The following is a 13,082-nucleotide window of genomic DNA, read 5'->3' on the forward strand; positions in this document are numbered from 1 at the left end:
AAGAACTTCCCACTTATAGAGGTTACAGGATAGGGAGTCTTCTCTGGCTATTTTAAAGCATGGACAGCTGTTCATTGGAGATTTGAGTCTAGTCCTGCTGAAAGGTGAGCTAGCCCAAATGGCCTTCTCATCCATAATTCTGGATTGCTTCACATCCCACAAAGTTGTCAAGACAACTAAGAGTGGTCGTGTTTCCTTTTTCAACTAAGAGCCATCTTTTATGTTTCTATACTAGATCTGCTCTGATATTGATGAGTGTAGAAATGGAGCCTGTGTCCCCAATTCTATTTGTATTAACACTGTGGTAAGTATTTTCTGCAACCATTTTTAAAACACAATAATTTATTTGGGGGGGAAGGAAGAAAAAAGAGGGGAAAAATTTATATAACTTTATTACATATTTAAAAGGAATAACAAGTTTTACATCAAAGATTTGCAGTTTCATGGGCAATCATGTTTTATTATATGTTATTGCTTGTTTTATTCCATAATTTTTAAAAGCTCAATAATTTACCAAAGTGATTGTGTGCCTATAGACTGTGACCACAAAACTCAAATGTAACACATGACTGCAATAATATTTGTGCAGAACCAAATAAGAACAAAAGTTTATATGAAGAATTAACAAACCACCCACATTCTCTTACTTCCAGTTGAGTTTCATCAGTGTACTTTTAAATACAAGCATATGATGTAATTATCTTAAAGATACTTATTCTTTAAAGATGGTCCTATTTAAGGCACTTCCTGTGGATACTGCAATTCCCACATGCTCAGAGCCCTAGAGTATTTTTGAGGCAATCCAGCTGATGATGTGTCCCCACAGCTGTATCTCTGACTGCTCTGGGAGACTCTACAGAATCCCCGCATGCTATAGAGAATGGCTTGGCATGCCAGGATAGTTTCTGAAATGCATCTAGCTGCTAGGATTTAATCATTTCAGTCCTTACCAGCACATTTCTGTCAGCTGTTTCTAAGTAAGGAATGAATGGGAGGAAGGTCAGCAAGCAGACAACAGGCTAGGGATGCGGGAGCCATTGTCTGATTGCCACGTGGTCCTCAGGCGAGCTATTCAACCTCTCACTTCCCCAGCCTCCTTGCATGTGAAATCAGCCTAAGGATACATGGTTTTGTGGAAAAGCAATAAAAATAAATGGAAAACACTTGGCAAAAATGGAGAGCTATTGGGAGCACACTAACCCACAGGACCAACCTCCACCCTGACTTGTTGTTTATAAGAAGATGAAATAAAGTAACTGTGAACTAAGAGTTTTCTTTCCCAGCCTGCCCTTGTCATTTGTTCACTCAACTGTCAGAAAAGCAGGAGGGTAATGTGGTATAGTAGAAAGGTCACTCAATTTGAAATCACCCAAGACCTGAGTTTGAATCCTGCCTCAGACATTGACTAGCTTATGTGACCATGGATATAAGTCATTCTCTGAGCCTCAGGATTCCATCTACATTGTATGATAAGGACAATTCTGATCTCATGCAGCCATTGTAAAAAAAAATGAATTCAGAGGACTGTAGAAAGCATTGTGTGAATCTTAGGTGCTTTATTACATCCAACCCTTCTCATTTCATTTTAACTGAAGTCACAGCCCAACTGACAGAGTCCTCAGATGAACAGATGTTTCTTTCGATGCCTGAACCAACGTCTGGTAGACAAAGGAATATCTCCTTTTGTTAATCGTGTCCCAGGAAGCAAGTCTTCTATCTCCACTGGAAATTTCAACCCCTTCTAATAGATTAGGGCAGCTGTTTCTTAATTGAATAGACTGAGACCAGGAAAGGAAAATGACTTGTTCAGAGTCACAAAGGAAATAAATAGCAGAGGTGAAATTTCAGCACCTAATTCCACATTCTTTCCACAGAGACTACATAATTGTTTCTTCTCCTTATGTTCTACTCCCTGTGTGAGAGAGAAAGGAAAATAGTTGGAGGAAAAAAAAGCATCTTTCAGACAGTTCCCTATCATTCTTCTCTTTCCCAACTCCCACAGCAATCTTTCCTGACCTATGGTAACTTATAATTGGATGGTGTTTTCACGGATATTTTCTTAGAAAGCAGACTGTGGTTTGCATGAAACAGCAAGAATGGAGCTTCAGCTTAATATAAATGCAATTCATTAATCCATCTACAATGAAAACCAAATGAGAATAAATTTAAAGTGACTTTTTAATCCATATAAATGATACTAAATAAATTATATCTATTGTTATTATAAAACATACAAAACAGTGCTATTAATGTCATAGCAGTATCCCATGCCCAGAGAATTGTTTTCATCTTAGAAACTAAGAATCTAGGGGCACAGATTCAGGCACTTACCAACTGTGTGATCTTGGGTAAGTCACTTAACCTCAATTCCAGGAAAAAGAAACTAAGGATCCAGAGTGAGACCCTGGCCAGTATAGGCTCCTTTTTAGAGTATAAGCATCTTGAGGTCAGGGACTCCTTCATTTATTTTCTACATAGCTCATGCACCTGGCCCAGGTGCCTAATGCATACTGATTGACTGATCCTTCTGTTGTTTTCCTTGCAGGGATCTTATCAGTGTGGCCCATGTAAATCAGGGTTCACTGGAGATCAGATCAGGGGATGCAAAGCTGACCGAAACTGCAGAAAACCAGAACTTAATCCATGCAGTGTGAATGCTCAGTGTATTGAGGAGAGGCAAGGAGGTGTGACCTGTGTGGTGAGTTATGGCTTTGCTCTTCCACTTCTGAGGTTGTTCCTTTACCCAGCTCTCTCTCTGAGGGCAGGTGCTCAAAAAAATTAATCAAAATGTGGGAAACATGAAACCACAATCCAATGAAAAATCAACAATAGCTCTTCAACCAAGTTTTAAGAAACTATCCTATTTGAGGCCAGTTAACAAAAATAGCAGTTGTGATAATAAATTATGGAAATGGTAAATAAATCAGTAAAAAACAAAAATGCTCCTCAGCTATCCTCAAACTTCAGACTTTCTGCTCCTTTTAGATAAGAGGATCTGCCGAAGACTCTGCTTTTAGACAATAAAGCATGCAACCATCTAATCAAGAGTTTACATTCTAATGAGGAAAGCATATAAGAATATAAAAAGTAAATGCAAGGTAATTCTTGGAGAGAGGCATCAGCAGCTGAGGAGAGAGTGGGGGTAGGGTGGGTCAGAGAAGGTCCCCCAGGAAGCATTTAAGCTTCTAAGAAGAAGAGATGAGGATGGATGTGCTTCCCAGGCACAAAAGACAGAGCCTATAGAAAGGCAAGGATTTGGGAGATGGAATCAGCCTAGAATGATATATTGGAGTTAGATTGTGAAGGACTTTAAAGACCCAACATAGGAGTTTGTATTTTTTCACAGAGGAATAGGGAAACTTGGAATTTTCTCTAGCAAGAGTGACACGGTCAGAACTGTGCCATGGAAATCTTCATTTGGCAGCTGTGTGGAAGATAATTTGGAAGGGCATGGGACTAGGAGTAGGATGGTGGCCTAACTGGTTGTTGCAAGCATCCAGGTGAGAGATCCTGAGAACCTGAGCTAAAGTCATCCTGAATAAGTGGAGATTATGAGGAGATGCCAAAGATGTTAAGGCAAGAGAATCAACAAAGACTTGGCAACTGACTGTCTTTGGATGCCTTGGGTGGTCTAGGAATGTGGCCTGATTCACCTGAAGAACAAACCAATCCTTTTTTTTAAAAATTAGCTCCTTCTCAGAGTAGGTATACCCAATACATAAAGTCTATCAAGACAACTAAGCAGCATTTACCTGGAATCAGGAAGACCTGAGTTCAAATTATGCTTCAGATAAAAGCTATGTGAGGCAGGGTAAATCACTTAACCACTTTCTGCCTCAGTTTCCTCAACTGTAAAATGAGAATAACCTATCTCCCTGGGTTGTTGTGAGGATCAAATGAGATAATGTTTGTAAGTTATTTAGGACAGTATCTAGTACATATTGCCCCATAAATAGCTGTTCCCTCCCTCTTCATACATACTTCAGTTTCAACTCCTTGTCTAGGCTGCCTCAAAGAGGAAAGCGCTATTCCCCTTTCCCTCCTGCCCCAAAACACACATATTCACTGAAAGTCTTCTGGGATCCTCTAAGTGATTCCCAATATCAAGGGAGAAGTATTTTTGTTCATCTACAATTTTTTTTGTTTGTTTGTTTTAATCTGTTAATCACATCCAACTGCTAAGTAGAGGAAGTGCTTAGGCAACAAAAACAAGACCCGGTGACTGCCCTGGACCAGACTGGTGATTTGTAGAATCACAGCACCACCTTATGGCTGACCCTTAGAAATGCACCTATCCCCAGTATCCTAGGGAAAAACCAGACTCCTATGCCAGGACCCACCAGGATCATAGATTTAGAGCTGAAAATGATTTTTAGAATCAGACCACCTGGTCTGATCCCCTGATTTGACAGCTGAGGAACTGAGGAACTGAACTTCTTGAGAGGAGATGTGATGACTCTTCCAAAGTCACTCAATGTGTAAGTAGTAGAGGCAACATTTGAACCCAGATACTCTGATGAATACATTTTTTGAGTATATTTTTCACTATATCATGCCTTAGAAACATTCCTTTTCCCCACACCACCCCCCATCCTCCTTTTGCATGACTTCTAGCTGAAAAATCTCCTGGAATGACAGTATTCCAAGGTGACAAGCCAACCCAGTAGGAGAAAAGACAAAAATATCCCAGGAATTAAGAGGTAGGCTCATGGAGACAAACGTCTTTTTTTTTTAAAAGATTTTGCAAGGCAGTGGAGTTAATTGGCTTGTCCAAGGTCACACGGCTAGGTAATTATTAAGTGTCTGAGGTCGGATATGAACTCAGGTACTCCTGACTCCAGGGCCGGTGCTCTATCCACTGCACCACCCAGCCATCCCTGACAGACTCCTTCTTGCTATGAGTTCTCCAAATTCTATGGCAGTTAGGTGGTGGAGTGGATAAGTACTGGCCTTGGAGTCAGGAGGACAGGAGTTTGAATCTGGCCTGACTCTTCCTAGCTGTGTGACCTTGAACAAGCCACTTTAACTAACCTCATTGCCTTTCATCCAGGGAATCTCTAGTCATATTGATTCATATCTTGGCATTGAGGCACTGACCCAAATGACTCTGGTGGAGAAAATGGGACTGGTTGGGGCGGCTGGGTGGAACAGTGGATAGAGCACCGGCCCTGGAGTCAGGAGTACATGGGTTCAAGTTCAACCTCAGACACTTAATAATTACCTAGCCGTGTGGCCTTGGGCAAGCCACTTAACCCCATTGCCTTGCAAAAAAACCTAAAAAAAAAAAGTGGGACTGGTGACAACACAGCACCCCCTCACTCAAATCTAATTCATGTTCTTGTCATGGAATCACCTCCCTGATGTCATGGTCTTCTTTGAGAATGAAGGACAAAGTCATCATTATCATCTCCAAATCCCAGGCTTTCAAGAACTTTCAGTTCTCTAAGAACTAAGTCAGTAAACCTCTTAAATGACTCACCGCCAAGTATCCTGAACCTCCCTGATATGCCTTTCGCTAGAGATGTGGGGATTTGTTTTCACCAGGATGGTTAGCAAAGATACTTAAAGCAAATAATCCTGAGGTGTAGTGAAAAGAAGGAGTACATTGGGGGGGGGGAGTTTTCCCTAATTCACTGTACTGCCTCTTCTCTATAGCTAATTCATTTGCCTGTGCCCTACTTGAGGATGCACTGGGATGGTGGGTGGTAGGACTTTTAATGTGCTTTTTGAATTTGTAATGAGAGGCAGCAGCAGATGGTAACGGATTAATAAGTTTCATGTGACTACTAAAATAATTTAATCTGCTAAAAAATGGCTCATTAAAAATGTATTCGTTCCTAGAGGGCTTTTTCTTCATTAAAGTAAATCAGCAACCATGTGGCACCATTGCGAGTTTGGGGCCCTCTTTGGGGAATACTTCAGGCTGGGAGCTGAGCATAGATAGGGGGAAAGGGGAGTAGCAGCACCCTTAGAATCAAATACCTCAAAATGCTCTAGTTTCAAATGGCCATCTCTGAGGACTGAGAACAATCCCCAGCAAATGGAGTTTTTGATCTCAAAATGATTTCTCTGAATTTGATTAAGAACCATTAAAATTAATACCAAACTCCAGTTGCTTCCCTTTGAATCCATGTCCATTTCATTGAGCTCTTTTTTGTTCCTCTGACCTCCAATTCTCTCCTTTGACCCTTGTCTTTCTACAATTCTTTTTTTCTCCTAGCTTTATTATTTTCTTCCTAATTTTCCTAGTCTCCTATCTTTTCCTTTCTCTGATACCTTTACTCTTTTCCATTGCTTGACTGCCCTTTCCCCCTCCAGGGCCTCTTCTTGCAGCTTAGTTTGACCCCAGTGGACTCTCCAGATCTTGGTTGCTGAAGCCAATGATCTTCTCTCTTTTCCCTTGGTTGTGCTATGTAAATGTCAGGAGATGGGGGAATAAGCGCCTGAATAGGCAGATACCCAAAATAGGCAATACTTATTGTGCTAACTCAAGACACTGGCTCCTATCTCATTATGATCATGTAGTTCATCACAAGTTCAAGGAAACAAAGGAATTCAGAGCTCCTTGATCTTTTTACTCCCTTAAACTATACTCTCTGATCCAGACAAATGGACTTTCTCTCTGTTCTCACACAGATTCCTCACTTCCTGTCTGGTACCTTTGTACTGGCCTTCCCCATGCCTGAGATGTTCTTCCTCCTTATCTCTCAGAATACTTCTCCTCTTGATGTAGATCCAACATCATCTGCAGGCTGAAGTCTTTTGAGACTCCACCCTCACTCCAAATAGCATTTTTCCTCCCTCCCAGAATACATCGTATACTTGTATTCATTAGCTTTGTTATTTGTTATATACACATATATGTTTACATACTTCTTGTTGAGTCTTTTTCCTGTCATGGTGGAATCTTTGTGAACCCCATTGGGGGTTTTCTTGGCAAGATACTGAAGTGGTTTGTCATTTCCTTCTTCAGCTCATTCTGCAGATGAGGAAACTAAGGCTAAGTGATTTGCCTAAGATCATAGAGTTGGTAATTGTCTGAGGCCAGATTTGAACTTAGGAACTGTGCTATATATATATAATATATGTGTGTGTGTGCGCGCGCATGCCCTATACACACATATATATTTTTCTTGTCTTTATAGAATATAAGTTTCTTATAAGGATTGTTTCATTCTTGGTACTTGTATATTCAGCTCCTACCCCCAGTATTAAGTATATAGCAGGCGCTTAATAAATGCTTGTTATTTGCTTGCTTTCATGATACTAAAAGCAAGAAGATGAGTCAAGGCTCAGGCCTCAGAAGGTTTTTCCTCTGGTAAAACTCAATTTAGATAATGGTTACATTCTGAGGAATGACTATGATTTTAAGGCCCTCAGGTACTCTGTCAGTAGAGCAGTTGTGAATGGATGGAGAAGTCCAAACAAAAAAATCCTGTTTGGATTCTTGAGGCTTCAGGATTGGGTAAAGAAGGAACTGAACTGTTTACCAACTGGTGCCAAGCATCACTGCCCAATTCAGTCTTCAATCCCTAATAGAGTTTCTTTTCATAGTGTGGTGTTGGTTGGGCTGGTGATGGCTTCATCTGTGGAAAGGACACTGACATTGATAGTTACCCTGATGAGGAACTGCCATGCTCTGGAAGGAATTGCAAAAAGGTAAGTAGGATGGGAGGAAGAAATACTAGGACTTTCATACAACCACAACCATATCCTGGTTAGAAAGGGTCTCAATAGAACATTTCTCTCCCTTCTACCCTCCCAAATAATTCCAAATTGAATGAAGCAAATGTGCCATTAACAACAAGATAGGTCAATCTTAGAAATTATGCCTGTCCTTCAGATCGATGTCAAACAGAGTTTAACTAGGGTAATATAACCGGTGTTTGCCTCTAGGCACTGATAGCATGTGAATTCCTACAGCAAGCAGAAATTACTAAATTTAGTGCATAGTTAATAATCTTTTTTTTTTCTTGACTAGGCCTGTGATTTTTTTTTTAGCATAGGGATTTCATATGGTACTTCCACAACCCAAAGTAGGCTCCTTTTCCACCTTACTCTCCTGGAGGTGGTTTCCCCAGGAGTGGTCTTTAGCTGTCCCAGAGTCTCTTCATATGCAGACTTGGGTCCTGAGAGCCCTCCCGCTTTCTTTTTGGCTATATTTGTCTTTGAAAGTTAATTTTTAAACGCCTCAGCCATGATTTGACTCAAGTACTAGAACCACTGTGAGCTTTGGTCTTAGGTGTAATTTAAGACCATGTTTCTCCACTTAGGATAACTGTAAATACGTACCAAACTCTGGTCAAGAAGATGCAGATAGAGATGGCATCGGAGACGCTTGTGATGAGGACGCTGACGGGGATGGAATCATCAATGAGCAGGTGAGGGATTTCTCCCAAGGGAAAATGCATTTGAAAGTGCCCAGTAGCAATGAGGGGAAATTGGAATTTTATGACATTATTTTAGAGGATTCATATCCTAGAACTGCAATTCTTGAGTTCTAGTGTACGCAATGTAAAAATACCATCTGTGAGATTCAGAAAGCCCAGGTACATATAACAAGGTCAACGAGATTGGCATTTGCTGTTTTTGTTTTTGTGTTTGTGTTTTGTTTTTAGGATAACTGTGTCCTGACTCACAATGTTGACCAGAGAAACAACGACCAAGATATCTTTGGAGATGCTTGTGATAACTGCAGAACTGTCATAAATAATGACCAGAAAGACACTGATGGGGATGGAAAAGGAGATGCCTGTGATGATGATATGGATGGAGATGGTTAATTATTCTTAACTGTTCCTTGATTTTAACCTTATGCAACTTATTATTCTTTTTTTCTGGAGAGGTGATCAGAGTTAAGTGACTTGTCCAAGGTCACACAACTAGTACATCTTATTACTCTTAAGGCCCTTCTTGGCAGTTAGGTAACATAGTAAATAGTGCTCTGGCCCTAGAAACAGGAAATCCTGAATTCAAATCCAGGTTCAGACCTTACTACCTATGGGACCCTGGGCAAATCCCTTAACCTCTGCCTCAGTTTCTTCAAATGTAAAAAGAGGGTAATAAAAGTAACTATCTCTCAGGATAGTTGTGAGGATAAAATGAGATAATATTTGTAAAGCAATTTATAAACCTTTAAATGCTTTATAAATGCTATCAATTATTTTGCCTCAGTAGGGAGCAAAGACACTAAGAGCTGGTGGATCAGAAACTTTTTATGTAAAAGGTTTGTCTAGAGATGAGCCTTGAATGAAATCAGGGAAGTAACCTCGATGGTCTTACACTTCCACAGCTAATAATCTTATGATTCTTTCCTACTTTTTTTTTTGCAATGAGTTAAGTGCAATGGGGTTAAGTGACTTGCTCAAGGTCACACAGCTAGGTAATTATTAAATGTCTGAGGCTGGATTTGGACACAGTTCCTCCTGACTCCAGGGCTGGTGCTCTATCCACTGCGCCACCTAGCTGTCCCATGACTCAAACCTACTTTTTAAAGAAGAAAATTTCATATTGTATCCTTCTATTTAACACACTTCATTGTGTCTATGCCCTTTGGACAGATGGTTTTGATCTTCTTGAGTGATATATAAAATAGATAGTATAGGTATTTATCTCAAGGATATAGAGAAAAAGGCTTAATATCAAGGTCCTTGGATAAAAATGGGATTATTATGTAATGTCTTTGAGTTTAAACTACCTCAGAAGATAATTGGTCATCTTTGAAGTGGCCTGAAGGTACACAGAGAAGCAATAGAGTACATTGAAAGGAGCCATTGGTTTGGAATCCAATCCCAAGTCCACCACCTAGCATCTCTGTGACCTTAACTGGGTCACTGCTCTTTCCTCTGACCTTGGCTTTGCAATTTTTAATATAAGGATCATAATTCTTTTACCACTCAGTTCCTAAGGTTATTGGGGAGAGTAGTATTTTGTAAATTGTAAGATACCAATGAAGGATAAATTGTATTAATATTTTGGAGAGGAAACAACAAGGGCCTCTCTTCTGTAAACATTCCTCCACATCCTCCATCATTATAGGACATGGAGGAGGAAGTCTTCCCCTCGAATAATTTTCTTGTTACAAGCCTAAAATGTGAATCATCTAAGTAAAGGTGGTTTGTTATTATAGAGCTGGCTGTTCCTCAAGAATGCAGTGTCACAAGGTCTAGAAGAGATTGGCCATGGTCCAGGATATTTCAGATCCCCAAGCAGCCCTAGATGGCCTCATAAGAACCTTTGAGGATACCTTGAGCCCTGGTTCTCACTCCATGCCATCAGTCTCTAAGAGATGACCTAGAGTGATCTCAGGCCCCTCTTCTACTCTGGATGCCCTAGACCTTAGAATTGAGAGAGACCTAGGAGACTTAATTAAATGATATCACTTGACAGATGAGAGAACTGAGATGCAGCAAGACAAAGTGACTTCTTTAAGAATCATACAAGTCCTTGGTTGGATGTATTTGCAGATAAATTCTCACAGTCACACATTTGATTAGTACCAGGGCCAGGTCTCTCCTGACTCTTGAGCTAATGTACTTTCCAATGCACTGTGATGTCTCCCATCTGTTCCAGGGCTGACTTGCCTGACTAGCAGAACAATCCCATCTGGTTGTATCATTCAGATCATTGAATAGATGGATAAGAAGAAGAAAAGTAATTCATATTTATAGAAGTGCTACAAAGAGATGGTCATCAGCAATTTAACTGTGTGAATTGAGATGGATAAGTGAAAAAGAGGATACAAATGCTGGGCTAAGATTTAGGAAGACTTGAGTTCAGATACTGTCTCAGACACTCTTACTAGCTATATGATCCTGGACCAGTTTGCTTAAACCTCTCCATGCACTGGTTTTTTCATGTGTAAAATGATTGTTGGCCTCCTTGCTTCTAAGATCATTGATACTCTAAACCTAGAATTCTCTCAGAACTTTTTTCTAAATTGGTTCCAAATCCCAAGTTACTGTAGGCTAGTCATTTTACCCTGAATCTCTCAATAGAATTAGAAAATGTATAAAACTGAAAGGTCTTTAGAGATTTTTGACTCCAAGACTGCAAGAGACTCTGACTATGCTTGTTTTTTTGGCATTGGGACATAACTTGGCTTGTAGATGTAATTTTCAGTGTGAGATCTAAATGTCATCATGTTATATACACCAAACTAGTAGTTTGGAAAGAAGGAAGAAGTGTTTTGGAACAAGAGGCAGGGAACCTGGATTTGAGTCCTGATTTTATCTCCTTTCTGTCTGTTACTTTTGGCAAGTCACTTAATTTCTTCTAGACTCAGTTTCTCCAGCTGTAAAATAAGGGGGTTGGACTGTATCACTCCTAATGCTTCTTTCTGCTCTGGCTGTGATCCTGTGAAACACTGAGATAATTTCAGCTATTGCAAAGAGATGTTCTTTTCCCCAGGAATTAAGAATATTTTGGACAACTGTCAAAGAGTTCCAAATCGGAACCAAAGGGACAAAGATAATGATGGCGTTGGGGATGCCTGTGACAGCTGTCCTGATGTCAGCAACCCTAACCAGGTAGATGGGATGCCTGTGCTTGCATGTGAAGAGTTCTACAGAATCTAGAAGTTTCTCTATGAGTAACTTCTCTGTAGAGAGATGCGTTTAGGAGGCAGCTAGGTGGTGCAGTGGATAGAGCACTGGCCCTGGAGTCAGGAGGACCTGAGTTCAAATTTGGTCTCAGACACATAATAATTACCTAGCTGTGTGGCCTTGGGCAAGCCACCTAACCTCACTGCCTTGTTAAAAAAAAAAAAACTTAAAAAAAAAAAAAAGAAAATGGAGAGATGCATTTAGGAACACTATCTGAGAAAATACTCAAGAGCACATTTGGAACATTTCTCTTCACTTATTTCCTGGAAGCTCTAAGCAATGAAACATACATGTTTCAAAGCGGGGAAATGGTACTACACTAGCCTATCAGCCCTCTGGAATTTGGGCCTCATCACTCCCTCCCTGAAAAGTAGGCTCTAAATGGCCTGCCTGTCCCAGCTGGGAAGTGACTTTCCTGTGGATTAACCAGAATCCCTTTGGAAAGAATGAAAATGAGTCTTTCTACCTCCTTGGGAAATTCCATCCCCAGACTCCTTTTCTCCTCCAGCAAGGCCCACACTTGGACCTTTCTGATTAAATGCCATCACTTACTTGTTAAGTTTCCTTTTTCGCTCCCCCTCTTTGACTAGATAATTTGGGACAATGCAGCATTTTATTTTTAAAGCTTCGAGAAGAGGGAGCCATGGGCGAACACTGACTCATCACCTTGAATTCTTTCCAAATACCAAAGCAATGCAAAATCCCTTGGCCGGGTCCTCCCTTGCCAATGCTGGGTGTCAGTTCCTGTGCCAGAGCTGGTGGCTGACTCTGCAGCACCCCTGCCACCCCCCAGCTACCTCTCAACCCTTTTATAATTAACTCATCTGGTGTGTGGGTAGCCCAGTCACATAACTTGATATTTTAAAAGATTTTTTAAAAAGCCAACAATGTGCCTCCACCAATATGGTGTTGTCCTTTTGCAGTTTTACAGAGTATCAATTCCAGACATATTCATCAGTCTTAATTCTGGGTCAGGCTTGGTTTTTTGGGGGGAGAGAATATTCTTGATGGAACAAACTCATGCTAACAGTGCTTTGTTTAATTTACAGTCTGATGTGGATAATGACCTGGTCGGGGACTCCTGTGACACCAATCAGGACAGGTACAATGCACCTCCCAGATATAAGAATGTCTGAAAAGAAAAAGCAGGAAGAATATGTTTGCTTTCCAAGGTTGCTTCTACCAACCTGCTTTTTGAGATCCTTTTTGATGGCAGGGAGCTGTCAATGAGTCTCTGGGTCTCAGGAAAAGTTCATACCTCATAAAAAACCTTAAAAATTCTAAGGCAAGCTTGGACCTTGTCATGATGCACCATAGACTAAGTAAATAGAAGAAATTTCAGGGCAAGAACTTTAGAGACTGTTCTCTTTGCCCAAGGGAAGTCTCAGTGTAATATATCCAGTACAGAATGTGTCTGACTTGCTATTTCATTAACCTCAGGGTTTCATAAAATGAACTGATTAGGAGGTACTTTTTTGG

The 13,082-nt window shown here is 40.5% G+C and overlaps 1 protein-coding gene across 1 annotated transcript in view; it reads left to right on the forward strand.

Moving 5' to 3' along the window:
- The window catches only part of THBS4 (thrombospondin 4), a 57,075-nt gene that overhangs the window by 29,258 nt on the left and 14,735 nt on the right, over positions 1-13,082 (forward strand). Inside the window, exons 9-15 of the mRNA XM_074200104.1 lie at positions 236-304; positions 2,546-2,698; positions 7,555-7,659; positions 8,274-8,381; positions 8,619-8,778; positions 11,410-11,528; positions 12,653-12,705. Coding sequence (XP_074056205.1) covers positions 236-304; positions 2,546-2,698; positions 7,555-7,659; positions 8,274-8,381; positions 8,619-8,778; positions 11,410-11,528; positions 12,653-12,705 — 767 coding nt within the window. The remainder of the gene's footprint in view (positions 1-235; positions 305-2,545; positions 2,699-7,554; positions 7,660-8,273; positions 8,382-8,618; positions 8,779-11,409; positions 11,529-12,652; positions 12,706-13,082) is intronic.

Source organism: Macrotis lagotis, chromosome X (genome assembly GCF_037893015.1).
Source record: "Macrotis lagotis isolate mMagLag1 chromosome X, bilby.v1.9.chrom.fasta, whole genome shotgun sequence".
NCBI classification, from domain to species: domain Eukaryota; kingdom Metazoa; phylum Chordata; class Mammalia; order Peramelemorphia; family Peramelidae; genus Macrotis; species Macrotis lagotis.